Source organism: Hemitrygon akajei, chromosome 11 (assembly GCF_048418815.1).
Source record: "Hemitrygon akajei chromosome 11, sHemAka1.3, whole genome shotgun sequence".
NCBI classification, from domain to species: Eukaryota; Metazoa; Chordata; class Chondrichthyes; order Myliobatiformes; family Dasyatidae; genus Hemitrygon; species Hemitrygon akajei.
The window spans coordinates 157459064-157480375 of NC_133134.1; the positions used below are offsets into that span (position 1 = coordinate 157459064).

General features: G+C 43.0%; 1 protein-coding gene across 1 annotated transcript; it reads right to left on the minus strand.

Moving 5' to 3' along the window:
- Nucleotides 1–11025: 11025 nt before the first annotated feature.
- mafba (MAF bZIP transcription factor Ba) lies at nt 11026–13378 on the minus strand. Its single transcript, XM_073062026.1, is given in 6 exon segments — nt 11026–12156; nt 12158–12232; nt 12234–12359; nt 12361–12513; nt 12516–12548; nt 12551–13378. Coding segments are annotated over 6 exon segments (921 nt in total). The 5' UTR covers nt 12869–13378; the 3' UTR covers nt 11026–11940.
- Between the last annotated feature and the right edge of the window lie 7934 nt (nt 13379–21312).

Sequence of the window (21312 nt, forward strand, 5' to 3'; positions counted from 1 at the left end):
GTGCTTCAGTGATCTGGATAGGACGTTTTAAAAATAAATCAGCTATCTGACTGCATCATGTTCATCACTAAAAATACCATTGATTTAAATTCCAGATATATTTATATTACTTAAATTTAAATTTCCCTCTGTTGGGAGTTGCCCAACCCTCAGAAAGCTGACGCAACACTTAAGCTCTGTACTCACTTGATGGTAACACATATATCTGGGACCTGTAATATAACGCCCATGGCTGTTAACAATCAAACAGTGCAGACCAAAGTTTAGGACCTCAGTAAGTAGGATGCATGCCCCTTGACTCTGGACAAATTGATCAATAATGGCTGAATGGTATGGAGTCTATGGGGAGAAGAGAAGGGATAAGAGGAGAGCCAGATGGGGAACAGGAAAAGAGAGAAAGGGTAAGGGGAAGAAATTACTGGAAGTTAAAGAAATCAATGCCCATGCCATCAGGTAGGAAGCTAGCCAAACAGAATATGAGGTGTTGCGCCTCCAACCTGAGAGCGGGCTCATCGTGGCAGTAGAGGAGGCCATGGGCTGACATGTAGGAATGGGAATGGGCAGTGGAATTAAAATGGTTGGCCACTGGGAAACCCTGCTTGTTACAAATGGATCGTAGATGCTCTACAAGGTGGTCCCCCAATCAACGTCAGGTTTCGTTGATGTAGGGAGGCACAATGGGAGCATCAGATACAGTAGTCTAAGAACTGCTTTCATTCCAATAAATAGGCAACTCGTTTGTTGCATGTAATTTCTGCTTGCCTGCAGTCACACCCAGCTAAAGTATGGGTGTTTAGTACTGTAGCAGGAGCATTGTACCATAACAGGGCTGTTGACTGGCCCCATAAACAGCCAAGTACAATCAGATAACATGGGTGGGGTTGGCGTGAGACGAACCCTCCTGAGACCATCTTCCAAAGCTCACTCAGTCACAGGGTGTTTCTTTTTCTCACTTATTTATTGAGATATAACGCAGAACAGGCCCCTCAAGCCGCGCCACCCAGCAACCACCAATTTAATCGTAGCCTAATCACAGGATAATGTACAACTACTTAACCTACCAACCAGTACTTCTTTGGACTGTGGGAGGAGACCACAGCACCTGAAGGAAACTCATACAATCACAAGGAGGACGTACAAACTCCTTACAGACAGCAGCAGGAATTGTACCCAGGTAGCCTTGCACTATAAAGCATTGTGCTAACCACTTCACTATCATGCTGCCCCAGTTAATGACTTCACTCCCTCCTATGCAAACCTAGAAGGATTCCAACCAGGCTCACCAGAATATCTGGGACTTCAAGAAGCGTCCAAATCCAAGATTGGATGTTGTGCTGCCAATCTCCGTGTATCCCCTTACTTTTTATCTGCTCTGTTCTGGGATATACAGTAGAAGCCTGCTCAAGTATAATGAACTTGATTAAGAAAAGCCTTCCTTAGATCAAACGTTGTTTGCTATCTGCTTTCAGATCAGATGCTGGCAAACGCTATTGCTTCAACCCACCCCAAATGCATTAATTGATCTGTTTCACTCATGACCTTTCACAATAAAATGAGACACCATTTGACCTGCTTGATCTGTTTTGCCTTTTAATATATGAGCACATTCATTTTTACGCTGGATGCTGCTCATTTAGGTGAGACTAGATCCTTGGCGTTGAGCTGCTGTCACAATGCAATGTTGTGGCAACATGAAAAGCTGTATATATTTTGTCCCCAGTGAAATGATTCCTTTGTATGCTCCTCATTTTTAGATAGAAGACAACCTTTAACGAAAACAAAAGCAAATTTCAAAATTACTTCTGGAATGCCAAGATACCCGGTTCCAAAGCAATTGAAAAGATGTTTACCTTGTGTGAGGCATGGAGCGCAGTGGCTGCTTTCTTGTGCATTTCATTGGGAATCTGTGTAAATGTAAGATATAAAATCAAAAGGTAGATTATGCTTACTTTCAGGTGATCTCGTTGGATGAAACACATTATGGACAAATGGTTAATGAATTGCACCAAATGTGCCTATTAATGAATCAGTTCATTGATATTAATAACTTGGGATTAATCAAATAAGCCACTGTATAGGAGGCTAAGAGCAATTAGATTTTATGAGTCCACAACAACAATCCCCATTAATGTAGCATCTCAAACATGGTGAAATGTCTCATGGCTCTTCACAGGAGTTAGCTCAAGCAAGAACTGGCAGCTAGCTTCCTGGGATATATTGGGACCGGTAATCAGAAACTTGCTCTGTTAGAGAGAGTCTTAAATACCAAGGAAAGATAGAGAGGCGGACACGGTTAGGAAACCGATTCAGGGACTGTGGACCTTGGCTGCTGAATGGTTGCCAGCTAACGATGGAACAACCAACTCCAAAGATGGTCAACAGAGGGGGATTTCCAAGGCTCGCGTCTTTTAGCGGGTTGTAAAGTAGATGAGGTTATAGAGAAGGAGGGGGAAATCATGCAGAAGCATTTGAAAAGTTTTTTAAAATCTGTGCCTGGCTCAATTAGTTTGGTGTTAAATATTACCTCACTGAAGTTTTATCACTCAGCACAGAAAAAAGGTCCATCAGCCCATCACATAATTTGAACCATTAAGCACTAATCCATACATTGCTTATTTCCTCCTGCATCACCACCCCCAGCCACACTCCTATTCTCCTGCCACTCACCTACATGAGGGGCAGTTTACAGCAGTCATTTCAATTAGACTGTTGACCCTTGTATCTTGGGGTGTATGGAGGGAACCAGAGCATCCAGGTGGAGGCTGAGCAGTCACAGGAAGAGCGTGCAGACTCCGCACCGACAGTACCCATGGGTCAGGATTGAACCCAGCTCACTGTAGCTGAGAGGTGGCCTTGACATTCGCTGTACTGATTTATTCTGTGTAGCCTGGGAGGTGCAAAGTTGTTATCAGGGAGTCTTTCAACATAAACCTATTTCCTCTCGTCCCACATCAAAGAGAGCAGGGTAACGTAAAGTGAGTGGCTGATGCACAGTACAACTCCTCCGTTCTTCCCCAATCGCCTGCCTGAGCTGCTATCTCTAAAGAGCACCCTCCGCTGCATAAGTGTGGTATTTCACTTCCCACACAGGCAGGGGCTTTGGCAAAGCATTCTGAGTTACCAGCAGTTTTCTGCTGTGACTTGGCACCTCCGAGCAAACCAGCTGAAGCAACCATATTACATTTCATTTGAGACCTTTCATTAAGGCCCACCATCCCACCAGACTAAGCTAGTTTGAACCTCACGATCCAGATTTATTAAGGGCAGTGGGATAGCCTAGAGTCTTGGTGACAGTCCTCCAGTGTTGATATTTTATCTACTGTTATCTATTCAGATCTACAGTATATGTGTTATGTCTAGTGTAATCAAGATGGATATCTGCAGTTTAGTTTTAAACTGCCGTTTACCTTCCCTCTCTAAACTTGTTCGCTGACATTCTTCCATATGACCTGTCATTCTGAGTAAAAAATCTGCTGCAAAGCTACGAGATTTTTAAGAAACTGCCCCTTCTACAGTGCAGTGCCCCGTCCATGTGCAGAAAGCATTAACAGGAGTGAGAAAGTCATATAGCCATTATGTTGTTGGGGAGGGGGGCACAGAAGGTAGAAGTGAGTGCGATGCCTTACAGGACCGATGATCAGTGATCTGTAACCGGAGCTCAAGTCCTGCTACTTTCTGTAAGGAGAGTGCATGCCCATGTGGGTTTCCTCTGGGTGCTTCGGTCTCCTCCCACATTCCAAAGACTATTGGTTTAGAATTGCGGTTAGTAAGCTGTGGGCACGCTGTGTTGACAGCAGACACTTGTGGGCTGCCTCAGACTGCTGGTCATTGACACAGACATTGCACTTCACTGTATGTTTCAATGTAAATGTGACAAGTAATGCGAGCCTTTCCTCCTTAATCTTTAATTTCTTCCTGTTCTCTCTCGTTTTACCGTCTCGTGCACAGAAGAAAATCGAGGGGGTAAGCAGGACTTCAAACGTGACCAGTGAGATTATTGGAACACAACAAATTCCTGCAAATTTATAACCTCACATTGTACAGTCTTTTGAGATTATGTGGCAATTGCCTGTTTATTTGTTTATTACAAGGCTGAAGGAGGCCTTTTAGTTTCTCGACAATGCTGGCTAAAGGGAGGGCAGTTCTAGTCCCACTCCCATACTTCTCTGCAGCTAGGTATGTATTTTCTCCCACAGGCCTGTCCATTTCTCTTCAGTTCTTTTGCTACATTCCTACAGTACATTAAGGGGTAATTTACAGTTGTCAATTAACCAGCTCACATGTTCCTGGGATTATGGTAGAAAACAAAACCACTCAGCAGAAATCCACACAATTATGACACCAGGGTTAGAAATGAAGCCGGATCCCTGGAGCTGAGAGGCAGCGGACTCCCTGCCCTCCCTTTCTGTGTAACTTTGGTGATAGGATATTTCAGAAGTGTCAAACTTAAGGCTTTTTTTTGCCAAAAAATTAATTTTCCACCAACCTATTTTGCACATGGTAGGATCACATGAGGGTGGTATGGTAGCATAGCAGCGTAACGCTATTACAGCACCAGCAACTTGAGTTCAATTCTCGCTGCTGTCCTGTAAGGAGTTTGCATGTTCTCCCGTGACCGCATGGGTTTTCTCCAGGTGCTCTGGTTTCCTCCCACATTCCAAAGACAGACAAAGAGCAAGTTAATTGATTACATGTATGTAACTGGGTGGCATGTGCTCATTGGGCCAGGAGGGCTTTTTACCATGCTGTATCTCCAAATAATTAAAATATGTTTTTTAGAATCTGGATTCCCAACTCCTTTACGTCCATCAGACTGTAGTAATCTCCTTTCCTACCTACCCAGTTTAAGGGATCTTGCAGTCAGCTCACCACCAACTTCTTAAAGGCAAGTAGCGACGGGCAATAAAGATTTTGACCTTACTTTTATATTATTCATATCACAAGAATTAATTTTTTTAAGAAACTGCTGTGATGCCACTGAGCTTTGCAAGTCTTAGGTCATATTTTCTAAGATTGGAAATGTGTACATAGCCCACTGTCTGACCTTTGTAATATGCTAACTGCTGAAGACCACTGTGGTGGCTGCGTTGTTATTATCTAATCAGATTAATTGATTTCATATCTCATGCTTTTCCTTCAGCAAGTCTGGAAAAGAAAGTACATGTGCTGCCACAGGAAAGCAACATCTGTTATCAAATACTCCCACAATCCAGGCCATGCTCTCTTTTCACTGAGGTCACCAGGAAGGAAGTGCAGGAACTCTAGGTCCACACTACCCCAATCAGGAACAGATATTCCTCTACAACTATCAGGCTCCCTTAGCCAGCCAATGGTGTAGTGGCATAAGCACTAGACTTCAAGGCCAAAGGTCCCAGGTTTAGATCCAGCCAACAGTTTCCATTTATGCTGGGTTCAGCATCAAGCTTGCAACTCGGCCTAATAAAAAACCAGACAAACCTAAGGAAAAGGCAAAAAATGCCATGAAAAGGAACAAGAAATCAATCTCCTAAACCATTGTAGATAACTTCATTCACCTCAATGCTGAACTGATTCCACAACCTCACTTTCAAGGGCTCTACAACTCGTGTTCTCAATATTTATTTATTTATTTATTTATTTATTTATTAGTCTTATTTGTATTATTATTGTTATTACTATTCATTTTCTTTATTGATGCTGTTTGTCTGTCTTTGTGTGTAGATTTTCATTGATTCTATTGTATTTCTTTGTTCTACTGTGAATGCCTGCAAGAAAATGAATCTCAGGGTAGTATATGGCATACATTGATAACAAATTTACATCGAACTTTGAACTTTAGCAGATAAAGCGACCAGTTCTGTGATGAAGGTTGAGTGTGAGCAAGGCTTAAGAGATCATTTTACGTGAATGAAGCATTGCATGGAGCAGAGGAAGCGAGTAAATACTTCCTTTCTGGATGAAGGATTAGAGCCGAGGCTGTTTCAACTTCATGATCCATATTAAACATACACAATTCATTTCCTGCTGTCAATAGCAGCAGTTTATGGATAAACTCCAATGATTAGAATGACATTGACAGGTATTATGTTGTGATGAACCAGTTATCAGTGTGTGAAGTTTTTGCTCATCCATAGGGCAAGTGATTTGATGTAGTGCAAAATTCCACAACCAACTCTGAGAATTTCAACACTTATGACACAGTGTGCATGGCAATTACTGCGAATTCTACACATTAACTCCCAAAGGCAGGAAGAATGCCGGTTGCTGAGTGGGTCTGAGCAGTAGCACATCACTTACTGTGACAAGCGAATCACGCAACCTACTCATTATCGACAAAAAATATATCACATGCATTCTCTCACACATGCAAATCATTACGTATATTAGCTAACAGCGGTGACCAGTGTAAAATAGCATGGTGAAATAAAATAAGTAAAAATCTTCCACTTTTTAAAAATTCTGCAGCTTTTAGAGCACTGGAGGCCTGTATCTGACTGATCGTGCCCATGCCTTTGAATTGTCTGATATCCACAACAATTTTATTTCCAGCCTAGCATGACACTATTACAGCTCAAGGTGTCAGAGCTCAGAGTTCAGTACCAAAGCCGCCTGTAAGGAGTTTGTACTGTACGTTCTCCCCGGGACCACATGGGATTCCTCTGAGTGCTCTGGATTCCTCCCACAGTCTAAAGGCATATCAGTAATTAAGTTAATTGGACATTGTAAATTGTCCTGTGATTGGACTAGGATTAAATAGATGGGCTGCAGGGCAACTTAGCTTGTTGGGCTGAAAGAGCCCATCCCTCAGAATATCTCAAAATAAATTCTAAAAAATATATATATGTCCGGTTAAGAGTGACAAAATTAGTTTGGCCGGCCCTACGTTCTCAATATTAGGAATGATTGATGGTCCTGTTCTATCTCACTCTAAGCTAGCTGTGCAAAACCAAAGGTTCCAGCAAAATGTTTGTGTGCTAAATGTCACCACTAGTTCAAAGAGGATGAGCAAGATCTGAAAAACAAGACATTACCCGACTGTCCAGGTGTTCGGGGTTAGAATGAATCGCTGTATGAGGCATTATTCTGTTTTGGTGGAGATAGTGGTATCAAGCTGCTGTGTTTAATATATGCGGTGAATGATCACACGGGACACTTCTATTATCCAGTGGCCAAAGCTTTTAATCTAAATCACTCAAAACAATTATTATCTCCCAATGCAATACACAGAACTTCAATTCTTTGGGCTTGCTAAACATTTAAATGATTATTCCTTAAATTAAGCTCTTTAGAATTCAATTGGCAGCATTCTTGTCAATGTTCTTGATCAGAACCTGGAAGGTGTTGCAAAATTTATGCTAGGCGCCCCTACTGTCTAGATAAAGGCCAAGTGAGGAGTGCTTCACTGGTTGTTTAGTGGAAAAATGCAGCTGGTTGGCCGCAATGAAAAATGAGATGCAAACACATTCCGAAAGATCTGATGGTTTGAATCAAAAATAATGCTAAACTTGTTTCTTTATAAGCTTCACTTATTTTTATTTTATAATAATTGTGAGTATTATCTCTTTCCCTCTATCCTGGCTTTTATCTGACGATCTTTATATTGGTAACTATGACTGGCTCAAACATTGGCTATTTATTTGTTTGTCTCTATCGTAGTCATCAGATTTAAAATGAAACTAAATATAGCCTGTGTGCTGCAATATTATTTTATTCAAAGTTAAAATTATAGCAATGGAAAATATTATTTTATTCCTAAGATGTCCTACAGATAGTGTCCTTAAAAATACTGGAAGGTTACATTAGACTCAAATTGGAAAAGGCATTTACTGACAGACCACCTTTTGGAAATGCACAAGAATCAAGAACTCACCAGAGTTAATGGTGGCCCTAGTTTTAAATAATTGATTCCCTTAAACAGTTTTGATGGAAACAATTCTTTCAATGTTATAGCATTTGTGCATGGTTAATTTTATTAAGGGCAAATTATCAGTACAGCATAACATTGTTATAAATTGCCTTAACTACTGCAATGTCAGCTACTCTCTTGTGGTAGCTTTTTTTGATTTCAGCCTTGTTTTTCTTTTGTTTCGCTTCCTAGTATAATTTGGCCCAGAAAGTATCTGGCTTTTTCCAAATTCTGCTGTATTCCAGTTTTTATGTCTGTGAAAAAAAAGCTTTTATTCGTGATAAGAGTCATCAACAGTGTATTACGTTTAGCACACAGTGACAGACTTTAATGATTTTTTTAACCAGAGGAGTAACTACGGTAACTCCCTTCTTGCTGGTCAGGCCCATACGTTATCTCTGCTGTATCTAAGATCAGTAATTTGACCACCGTCATCTCTTGAAAAGATGCCCTGACCCTTCAGTGTCAACCGCTAGTAACCAACCAGCTCACTACAGCAAGTCAAGCCGGCGATGTGCTGAAAACTTCAGCCTCAAACAGCTGGGAACAGTTAGTTCAGAACAACACTAGCTAGGGGAACTGGTGCGCTCTGCTAAAAAAATCGCAGCATCGATGAACCCTGTTGTCATATTGTACTCCAAAACATGCCAGCTTCCAATTCTTCCTACAACTTACTTTCTTCCAGCAACCCTGTGGTTTTCTGTCACAGATGGGTTATGAAAGCAGTATAAAAAGTATTAAAATAATTTTGCCTTGGCTCTAGTTAAGTGTGATGTGGTGTCTATGTATGTCAGAGAGAGAGAGAGAGAGAGAGAGAGACGAGAGAGAGAGAGAGAGAGAGAGAGAGAGAGAGAGAGAGAGAGAGAGAGAGAGAGAGAGAGAGAGAGAGAGAGAGAGAGAGAGAGAGAGAGAGAGAGAGAGAGAGAGAGAGAGAGAGAGAGAGAGAGAGTGAAAGAGGAGAGTTATTAAGTGAGCTTCAGATGCATGGCGATGTTGAATTTTAGTGTAAACTTTACCAACTGAAATGTTTATTCAGAATGATTTTTATTAGATGCGCACTTTCTTCTCAAAACAGTGTAAATTGCCCGTATCTATAAAAGCAAGCTTTGTATTTAGGAAAATTCCAAAGGCTATGTTTAAATGATCACTTTCTGAAAGATCAGCTATTTGCCGCCTCTCTCAGATTTCTGCTGCGATCAATGCGTCCTGCTGAAATCCTGCCTGCAACGAGAATTTCATCCAATTTGCAGTATTGCACAGCCGAGAGGGCCACAGGTCTCTTTGCCATAACCTTGAAATTACACCAAATACTTGGAAGTTTGCAGTTGCTGTAAACAGGGACGACTGCACGACAAGGCAAGAACATTCTTAAAAGAAATATTATTGAGAAATATTATACATTATTCTCCTATCTTTTTTTTTTGAGACTTTCATTAAAAGCCGTGTGCGTTACTGGCAATCAGGTAACCGAGGGGCAGGCTTGGTAACCTCATCACTCCTCCCTCCGTTTGAAATGTCCATTTCAAAATTAAAATTAAAATTCATAACGGTTACTGATATGACAGAAACTCCTCCTCTATAAACGAACTCCAGCCTTCGAAAACTTTCCAGCCACACAGTATTCAAACAGAATACAGCATGCTGAACATACCAAGACCTCTTCTTGTTATTTTCTTTATTACTGTTGTTCAATTAGCCCCACTGTTTCATTCACTGCATGCCTGAGAGGACATTAATATGCACTGGCAGTTCCCACAAACAATATTCCTCTCAGGCTTTCCCAAGCTAGCATGCAATAACTGGCTTGCAAGGCAGTTTTAAAAAAATCATCAAAAATAATGCCCATTCTGTGCTTGCATAATACAAAGAATAAAAAAAATCAAAATTCAAATTCGGTGCTGGTTTAACAATAGTAAATATATCTCTAATATGCTGCAGATTAAAGGCAATATTTTTCCACTGACATTAAAAAAGCAAATCTGTCATTACTGTGGGATTTCAAACATAATTGCTGGCATGTTGTCAGAATAGTTTCTGGTGCCAAATGCATGGTCAGGATAGAGGCACCCAGGGTGACAATGATAATAGAGAACACAAATGGGTATGTTACTGTAATAAAACAGATATAAACTTGTGTATTATGTAGCGGTGCCCTTCACTTTCTCTCTCCCCTTTTACCCGAACTTATTTCCCAATAATCAGCAAATCAAAACAAAAGCTCAAGCGAAGGTGAGAAGAAAAGACATTAAAGAAGCGTGTCATCAAAATAAATGCCATTCCAAAGACTTTAATAAGCATATAATTTTAAAAAAACTCTTCACAGAACTAAAGAGAAAAGACAGAACACCATTTTTGAGGGGATAACACTACAGTTCTCCAAATCGGAACAGATAATTAAAAGACACCGTCATTTCCATAAGCAATATATTCATGATCCCTTCAGAATTTATGAGAGAGTATTTAATGTGTCAGGTATAATTAATCCGGAAAACATTGTTTCTTTCACTACAGTCAATGTGTTATTTCTCTTTCGGAAAAAAAAGCTTCTTTAAAATGTAAAGCCACACAATGTTGAATGCCGCCCTATTATTTTCAAATGTATTTGTCAAATTATCATTATTATTTAAAGGCATAAGCGCGCGCGCGCGCACACACACACACACACACACACACACACACACACACACACACACACACACACACACACACACACACCACACACACACACACACACACCACACACCCTCGCGCGCGCGGGTGGCACGCTGTTTGCACCCACTCAGCAAAATGAGTTTACAGAGAGTTTGAATTTTGGTCAGATTGTCAGTGGTCACTACACGCCAGTCTCGCACAAAGAGAAACCGGGACTGTTACTGTGTGGAATTTTTAACAAAGTGTACATTTTATCGTATCACTTTTGCGTGAAGACCCGAATAAGGCCAACTTAGTTAAGGAAACATTCCCACATTGTCAGCAATGAAAAAGAGCTCTAATTTTAATTGAATCAACGTAAAAAAAACTAAAACATTCTCACTGCAGTGACTGTATATTTTATTAACAAGCATTTGGATTTACAACATACAGAACCGAAACTTGACCTTCATTACTTTCCTCCACCCCCCTCCACCCCCCCCCCCCCCCGGTTTGGAAGGCATTTAGGAAATAAACCGCATTTATAAAACAAATACAGTTTCCTGCTGTGTGACAAACAGTTTACAATTCAAATAACGAATAAATCAAACTATTATACCAAGAAAGTGTCATAGTCTCAAATCTAAATTCTGAAGCAATCGCTGCCCTTTTTTTAGGGCGCCAAGTAAAATTAACACATTAATGGCATTTTTAAAATGATTGTTGCTAATCATTGTTTGTGTTCCACATCTGTCCGTTTCTTTTTTTAAATTCTGCAACAACTAACACACAAAAAAAAAATAAAAATTAACCAAAACAACAGGGGGGGAAAAAAGTAGGCGCCGAAATTACAATGTTGGTTTCTGGTGCAGCAGACATTTGCCCTCAACATTCCCTCCCCACTCCCCTTCCAACCCCCACCCGCGAAAAAAGGACCGTTTCACCTCATTTTTAAAAAAAGTCTGCTGAAATGGATCAGTGCATATGGACACAGTTCTTGTTGCATATATTTACAAGTTGCTAAAATCGTCAGCTGAAAACCGAGAACAGCGCAAGCAGTAAAATAGTTCAACTATTCAGTGGTAACTTCTTTCAAATAAAACGCCATGCCGAATGGAAAGTAAACTGGTACAAAATAGAAATTATTGCCATACATGTCCAGCATGGCAGGATTAATATTTTGTGTGTTTTAAATGCAAGTTTTCCGTAATTCACACTATACAACCAAACAGGGCAATATATGGATGGGCTATGTTGCTGATAGTTCTCTCTTGCTCTCTGTCTCTCTCGCTCTCGCTCTCTCTCTCTCTCGCTCGCTCTCTCTCTGTCTCTCGCTCTCTCTCTTCTCTCTCGCTCTCTTAACAATTCTCAAGCAGGCATATGGATGGGGTGTTATAGATGGAGGATGGCAGGCGACTGCAGACTCACATGAAGAATTCTGGAGACGGCGGGTTGTCGCTGGTGGAGCCAGCCTCTCTGAAGCTATTGCTGGCGAGTTTCTCGCACTTGAGTTTGTAGGAGTCTCGCTCTCTGATCAGCCTGGACACCTCTTGCTTGAGTTGCTCTACCTGCTGGATGAGTTGGGTCTTCTCGTTCTCCAGCAGGTGCTTTTGCTGCACACGCTTGTACCTGCACGACTGTGGCGTAGCCCCTGTTCTTCAGGGTTCTCCTCTTCTGCTTCAGGCGGATCACGTCGTCCTTGGAGAAGCCCCGGAGAATGCCTGTTGAGCTCCCGCACCGACATGCTGACGAGCTGGTCGTCGGAGAACCTGTCCTCGGCCAGGAGGCTCTGGTGATGAGGGGAGCTCTGGATCTGCTGGGAGGTCGAGGAGGTCGATGAGGGCCGGGGAACTGTGCTGTTGGTGGTGGTTGTGGTGTTGATGGTGCCCGTTGCCACTGCCCATTTCGTCCGGACTCACCCCCTGGAACTGGTGGTGATGGTGATGGTGGTGGTGGTGGTGGCTTCTGAAGCTCTCGAAGCCCTGCAGCTGCTGCTGGAGACGGCGTGCGCGTTACCGATCAGGGCTTCCACCCCGCGTCCTCGGGGGTGAAGTTCAAAGCCTCCGGGTTGAGTTGCTGGTAGCTGTTCGCCATCCAGTACAGATCTTCCAGGTGAGTTTTCTGCTCGGTGGGGCTGAAGCTTGGGGAGGAGGGCACCGAGCTACAAGGGGTGCTGATGGGGGTAGAGGAGACGGATCCGGTCGGCTGTAAGCGGTTGCAATGCCTCACAGTGCGATCGGCTCCCAATGGTTCCTTCTTCACGTCGAATTTCATCAGGTCAAAATCATTGACATATTCCATGGCAAGCGGACTGGTAGGCAATTCTGCATTAATGGCCAGCTCTGTAGTCATTGCTTTAAGTCTCTTCTGGAGGTTTCTGACACTTTAAAGTCTCTTTCTTTTTGCAGTGCGCCTTATCTCTGTGAGCGTAGTTCGATCGCTCTCGCTCTCTTTCTCTCAGGGCAGTTTTCTCCCCCCGCCGCCTTCTTTCCACGGAGCTTCTCAGTAAGCAAAACTTCTTTGAATGGCACAGTACATGGAGAGCAGAAAGAGAGCCGAGTCCTTGCTTGGCGTGGCGTCCTTGTCACAACGCAGCGAATCTTCTTAAACCAACCGAGCTGGCATTAAAAAAGAAGCCTCTGGTCTTGAGAGCTTGTTACAGCCGAGAAGAAAAATTCGCTTCTTCTTCTTGAAAAAAGAGGGGGACATTAAAAAAATCAAGGATTGAGGGAGGGGAGGAAAAGAGGGAGGACGTGCCCCAATGCGTAGAGCCTTATGGAAATAGTTACAAGTCCTCCCCTCCCGAAGCAGACAAAGTAAAAAGCGAAAAGCTTGCGTTTGCAAAGCAGAGGTTTACTGTTTGCTGCTCCGCCTCAGCTTTGCCTGAGCTTTGCAAGAACAAAATTAAAATAAATATTAACAAAAAAATCACCCACAGCCAATCTGTCTTTGATCAGCCAGCTTTTAGCAGATTGCAAATCTCCTTCTTTACTGTATATACCCCCACGACCTACGTCACCGACAGGGAGGCGGAGTTCACGCCCCTCCCCGCCAATCAGCGCCTCCGCATGCCGGGATTAGCATAATAGGATAGAAACAAGTGAAGTGGAGTTTGACAATTAGAGCCAATCAGCTGATAATCAGCTGGGTAGCCCAGAGCTGCCAGTCCAGCAGACGCCCCCCCTCCTCACTCTACACTGCTCCTCTGCAGAGGATCATCTTCCCTCCAACACCAACCACAGTCCACTGACAGTGAACCCCATCCCTGGCAGCACCGCTCCCCACCTACTCACCACCCCCCTCCCCCGGTCAGTTCAGTGAAAAAGGGTCTCCGTCCACCAGCAACCCCTTCCCACCCCAACCATTTACAGACTCCCGCTGGCTCCCTTCATCCCCGCCACACAGAAGGATAATTTCCGAAGTATTCGGTGTGATTTCTCACCCCTACATTACTCCCTACCTCCCCCGCCTCCTTTTATTTATTCATTCTCTGCTTGCTAGCACTGTTTGAACACAATGTTTCACTTTCTGCCTGACTTGCTCCCTTTCTCGCCCCCCCAGCCTCTTTCCCGTTGACTTTCTCTGTGCCTTTCGACGTTTTGTTTAATCTTTCCCCATCTTCCTTTTATTTCTATTTCTTTATCTCCGTTTTACTGTCAAGTTTCCACCCTTATCTGTCCGTTCACCCGTCTTCCACTACCCCCCATCCTCACTTCACTCTCAAACATCTGCTCTTCTTTTTCCCAATCCCGTCCTCCCTTCACTCTCCCGTGCTGATAGTAAAGGAAAACTCGCAGTCCCTTCTGTGATTTTCTGTGCTGTCTTCTGTGTGTGTGTATACCCGTCTCTGTGTGTGTGTACCCGTCTCTGTGTGTGTATACCCGTCTCTGTGTGTGTACCCGTCTCTGTGTGTGTGTATACCCGTCTCTGTGTGTGTGTTGTTTTATTGCGACCGCCGAGCCTCTGACAGGACACTTGCATCTAGAATAACCGGGAACAGAGGCACTGTGGAGATTAATGTCGATCAGGCCGTAATGTCTCCAGACCGGCTGTCCCGCAGCCAAGTACAGTATTTGTTCTACAAGAGAGAGAGGAGAGAGGGAGAGAGAGAGAAGAGGAGAGGGGAGAGAGAGAGAGAAGAGAGAGAGAGAGAGAGATGAGAGAGAGAGAGGAGAGAGAGGAGAGGAGAGAGAGAGAGAGAGAGAGAGAGAGAGAGAGAGAGAGAGAGAGAGAGAGGAGAGAGAGAGAGAGAGAGAGAGAGAGAGAGAGAGAGAGAGAGAGAGAGAGAGAGAGAGAGAGGAAGCCCGTGCGTTCAAAACTTGCTACAGCCATAAGGTCGAATTCTGCGCTTTCTGTAAAAGGTAAAATCGCAAAGACCCGTAATAATTGCAAAATTTCTAAACGCAGATAATTAAAATCTTGTGTTTTTTTCGTGTGTTGACATGCAGTGACGTTAAACACTTTACACCATTTTTAAACCAGACGTTATAATTTAGCTTTAGAGAAAATCATTGGCTTTGCACCAACAAGATCGATTTCATTTCGAGACGGAAGGCGGACTACAATATCCCCCAGAACTCCGCCGGTAAAATATAGCTCTATTTCTCCCAACCTTTTTGAGCAGCTTATTTGCAAAGTGCAAGTGAAATCAAAACAAGGGATTCGCCGCTGCTCGGTGCTTGTTCAAATGTATCTGCACGTAGTCGGCATTCTAAATGGATCTGACTGTCCGGACTGGGGTGCCTATTTACACGCGCGCGTGCACACACACACACACACACACACACACACACACACACACACACCACACACACACACACACACACACACACACACACACACACACACACACACATACACACACACACACACACACACACACCACACCACACACACACACACAGTGATAGCGCTATAAAGTGCGACCCCAAGTGTTCAGTCAGGGTCTAAGACGCGAGTAGAAGCCTTGGACAAGGGCAGAGAGGTGCGGGACACAACAGTCGTTGTAAAACAATTCTGCAAAGATTTCTGAAGGGTTTCTAGTATCAAAACAGTAATTTGAATGTGTAACGCGCCTAAGCATTTCTTAAAATCACAACCGTAGCCCATCCGTACTGATATATGTCATTTGTATATCCGTCATGATACTGAACGTCATTTGTAAGGTTAATACATCTGGTTATTAAAGAGTTTCACCAATCCAACCTGTCTATCAATGTCTCGGGTCTCCGGTTACCAGTACAATTCCACCTCCACGTTATCTATGGCTTCTGCATCAAGTTTGCCCACCCATCATTATCTTAACGCTGTAATACCCGACAGGAATACATATCATCCCAGTTATCTCTGAACTTTCTTTACCTGTCTAACAACTATCTCCACTGGCATCAGTTTTATTTGTAGCTGCGAGATTTAGAGCCCCGTGCCCAGAATGATCGACAGGAATTGCCCACATTTTAAAAGCTTTTTTACACGCCCTCCCCCTACCGATGTTATTTATTATCAGTCGTCACTCCTGGTGTCTGAGAAAGAAATCAAACAAGCGCCGGCTATTTTTTTTCGCGTGGGGTGAGTTTGTTGGGCATAGCTTCCCGACCTGATATTTCCATCTCCTCAACTTTTAAGTTAATGAGGCAAGCTGGGGCTACTATGTACTTAAAACCAGTAGGTTTAACGTGTCCGTTTTATATATATTTAAACTAATACTGTTGTAACACCATGAACAAAACATTTGCACGTCCGTGTGGAGTGGTACTTCGAAAGATCCACTCCGGGGTCGTGGTGAAGGGGCTCGGCCTGAAATGTCGACTCTTTTTTTTTTACTTTCCATAGATGCTGCCTGACCTTTTGAGTTTTGAAAATTGAATTGAATTGACTTTATTACTCACATCCTTCATATACACGAGAAGTGTGTGTTACTTTGCATTTCCAGCACCTTTTGTGTTTTTGAAACTTCCAGTCGGTTCCCCGATACTTGTGTATAAATAGAGCACAGTTACTAAATGATCCCTCTTGCATCCATCCCGCCGGTTTTGCGCCGCGGGCGTGTGTGCAGCAGTACTTGCGGTGTTAAAATATTTATCTGACGATTAAAAGAAGTTTAATTTTTTTCTCGAAAATGTATTGTTTGAAGTGTGGCTTGTATATATTACATTCATTTGATGACGAATTAACCGTGCAGTGAGTGTACATTTCAAGACCGAGAACCGCTGATATTATGGGGATTCTTTAAAGAAAATCATTAAAATCAATTTGTTGTTATTTGCCGATTGCTTCACAATCAATGCTTGAAGTGAATCCTCAATACAAACTCAAACAATTACATACAGCAGATAAAAACACGCCAATATCTGCATTACTTCGACTTAAAATAACCCGCAGACCATTGTTGCGAAACATAACATAGTATTTTTCAGGCTGTTTTATTATTTATTTGAGCCGACAAGGCGAAATAAAATTGCTTCACCCCACCCACCACCACCACTAGAATTCATCCGATTTAAGCAGCAATTTTTTTTTAATGAAACCAGCGCGGTTTCAGGACTTTTCCCGCTGTTCTGACCTGGACCAGGATGCAAAAAAACGGCTCGGGAGAGCAACTGTGAAAAGAAATTTTACCGGAGTAAATTCCTGTCACACTCAAGAGGCGTTTCAACCCATTTTTAAGGGTCCCACTATCGACTTTTAAAAGAACGATAGCCAGTGCAAAGAAAAAGAACCTTTCAGTATGAACTCCCGATTTTACCCGGGTGACTTCGGGGAACAATGTATTGGTGATGCTGCGAGCACGAATCCAACCTATTAAGTAAAAAGATTAGTTTAATTAATCTCTATTGATGGAGGGGTTTATTTTTATTACATGGGCGCGAACAAATCTCCAGTGGGGCAAGTCCATCAGGACCCAACGTGAATTATCCCCCGCACTCTGGTTGTTAACTGGTGCATTTTAATATATTTTGACCTCCCCAATGTTCCACAGCGAATCCGACCTCCAAGTCCTGTAGCTAGTGTCTGTTATACGAGGCTCAATGAAGAGAATTTTAGATCGATCTCATTGCTCGGGTTTGGGAAATGGGTCACTTTCTCTGCCATGAGTTAAGGGCATAAGCGTATGCATAGCGGGATAAAATATTTCTATTGTTATTACTCTCGATGACGGGGTGGGGTGATGATTCGCGCATCTGAAGGACGTGAATTATAAACTCCCCATTCTTCTCCATCTCTCTCTCTCTCTCTCTCTCTCTCTCTCTCTCTCTCTCTCTCTCTCTCACACACACACACACACACACACACACACACACACACACACACACACACACACACACACACACACACACACACACACACACACACTTTCTCTGGGAATTAAAAAACCAACACTATTTACGCATGTACTGAGGTTTGAGATAAACAGGGTTAAGGAGATTAAACAGAAGCAAATTGATAGATAAGGTTGTGATCATCTGTAGAAACAGAAAATAAGAGGATATAATAATCGATCAGCAGATTTACTATACCAAATTAGATGGTTTGGGGCTATTTAAAGGGGGCACTTTACATCTCTCGGGTTGGCTGACTCAATTGCTTCCACCCAAATGAAATCTGTTTATATGTGACCCAGCTAGAAATTACCCAGAAGAGAATCCTTTGAGAGATGAATGTGCTTCTTTCCCCAGGGCCCTCTTCCCTCTCGGGATTATTATGACACAATAAATCTGTGGAATTGAGAGTGAACCTATTCCTTTACCCTTCCTGAGCCGCACCTTCGAGCTCCTTACACACCAGAGTCCACTCTTTCTGTCACACTTTCACACTTTCAAAATACAGGCGCGCGCTCACACACTGACACGTCTACCTGTGGACGCGACTTCCGCAGATGGGTACCGGCGAGTATAGTTGATACCAAACCACCTAAGAAGCAGACAACACAATTTCGTCAACTTACACTTGCATGTGTAAGCACACACTCACCCACTGTCACACTCTGCGAGCCTCGCATATCACAAACTCCGAAAGGTGCCATACAAAAGCCAGCGTGCACTCGCCTCGCCGCTTATCACGCGTTGCACTGTCACAATACAGTGGTGAGCAAGCAAATCTCACACGCGCCGGCACTTGGTCAACCTATTAATTTTAGAGTTTCCACAGGGCCCCTGGTGTAGAACCTTCGAGGGGTTACCACTGGGCTGAAATCACACCTAAACTCTTCCTTCCCGCTTCTGTATTCCTTCCCAACTTCAGCCGAAATGGAGGGGGCGCAGGAGCTGTTGTTCATCCTCTTTGAGCTCCGAGGTTCAACGTGGAAACCATCCCAGGGAAAGGCATGGACATCAAGCTGGAACTGCGCTTTCAATTGCACTGCGTACAAGGGACCGTGTTTCCCCTCACAAAGATGAAAGCCTACACTAGCAGTCTCAATGACGTTCCTCCTATGCATAGTCTAAATATTATTAACTCAGTTACAAACTCAAAAGAGCTAACGATCTAATCTTGAGATTTAGAATGTCGAAGATTAAGCAAAATGCGTAAAACCTATTCTGAAGTGTATCGCAAGAATCGTTATTTAATAGATCAGCATCAAAAGAACACACGAGTGTGTTTACTCACGTAACAGATAAAATTTGTTTAATCCCCTTATTTCTTTTGCACATTGAATGGTGTGTGAAAAGAGAACAAATCAAAATCCGGTTTAAATGGAGCACACTACTATGGATCAGTCCTCGCTATTTGGCGAAAGGAGCGGGAAAGGATTTGTATGTGGAGATTAGGTAACAGAAGGGAGGGGATAGCAGGAGGCACCAACACGAGCGAGTGAATGCGGGCAAGGATGCGGAGTGTGCCGGGTAAAAAGCAAGTGATGGGGAAAAAAAATGAGCCGATCTCTCTTGAAATTTATTGTGTTGTAAATGCTTTCCGGAAAGAAGATATTTTCAATAATTTATCGCATTTTTATGCAGGCGCGTTGCCCTGTAGGACAAGCTCTGTCGTCGCTTAGCGCCTCAGATAACCCGTTAGCAATAGCTACATGCCTGAGCTCCTGGCTTCCCTAAAGAGATTGCTCGAACCAAACGCTTCGGCAAAGAGGGGGTGATAATAAACATTATCAAAAGAATGGCTTGCGCATTTTACTGCCAGAGACCCGGCTATTTTATTTTCTGCTTGACATAATTAAACTTAAGTCCCCGTGCTATGGTTTAGTAAATTTCTGTCACATATATAAATCCCCAACACATCTGCTTCACGTTGTATTAAAATGCAGTTAAATTTACAGCCTATATTGATTGCAATAAAATATATTCAATTGCAATTTTCTTTAAATGTTTACTAACTCTGAGAGTTTTCCCTCCCCGCATTCCGATCCATTTCGCGATTGAGTGATTGAGTTTAATTGTAGACGAGGTTTATCGTAGCTCTCCGAACAACTCAGAACCGTTTTGCGATGTTGACTGATGACTATATCGGGCAGTCAGTTCTCCCCGGTCTTATTGGGATATTGCTGCGAGTCATTCTTCGAATGAACTCTGGACTCGAGTAGAAACAGATTCGATTGGGATTTTGTTTGGTTGTTTTTTTTTTAAGTCCCCCACATGCTTGACAGTTCTAATTCCCGCATCGAAGACCATATCTTTATCCCTGACAAACATCGATTTGCATATTGCTGAAACCTGCATTTTACCGGGCCAGCTAAAGGGGGCCGCCTTGAGTCAGTTCATCGACAAGGGGTTGATGCAATTTCCATCGAAACGTGCGAGGGATTCGCGTCTAGTGTTTATTTTGGTGTCTGTCACATGGGTTAGACGCGAATTTCCTGCCTCCGCGCATCACCCAGGTTTCGGGGTGGGACTGGAGGAGGAGGGGACCTAGCAGGGGAATGGGCAGACTGTTCCCCTATGATGCATTAGACAGTTCGGTGGGCTTTCTGCTAACTCGGCAAAACGGCGTCTTATCAAATCGGGCAAGTAAAATTTCATTCCTGGAATAAAGTTCGAAAAGAGAATCAGCAAGTCGGTCCTTCGTCAGTAGTAGAGGTGGGAGGGGGGTCCCTATCTTTTTTATGACATGGACTAATACCATTAAGCAAGGGAACTGTGGACCCTAGGCTGGGAACTCCTGCGAGCGATAGAAAACCACACTAAATGAATTTCAGAAAATTATAATGAACTTACACCATCCACCCACAGGAAAACCTTGCCTTACACACGACACCTCGTCATTCCATTATAAATGCTACCATTTGAAATTTCCCATGTGTAAGGGTTTTCTCCAAGAAAAAAAGGCTGTTTTCTTTCATAACCGAACACTAGCTAACGAAATTGTATTTTCTTAAGTTGAACTTTTCAAAGCTTCCACGAATCCTCGCAGCGAATAGCTTTTCCGTTAACGAGGTGGTGCGATAAAGATACACCTTCCAATTTTTTAACTAAAAAAAAAAGCAAGAATCAGAATCAGTTTTAATATCACTGGGATATGTCGTCATATTTGTTGTTTTGCGGTACATTGCAATACATAATAAAACTATAAATTACAATGACATATATAAATTAAATAAGTAGTGTAAAATAGAGCAAAAAAAATAACAGTGATGTAGTGTTGATGGGTTCAATGCCCATTCAGAAATCTAATGGCCGAGGAAACGCTGACTCGGTGTCTTCAGGCTCCTGTACCTCTGATGATAGCAATGAGAAAGCATGTCCTTTGTGGGGGTCCTTGCGAATGGGGGCCGCTTTTCTGAGGCGTCGCCTTTTGAAGATGTCCTCGACGCTGGGCAAGCTAGTACTGACGATGGAGCTGCCTGA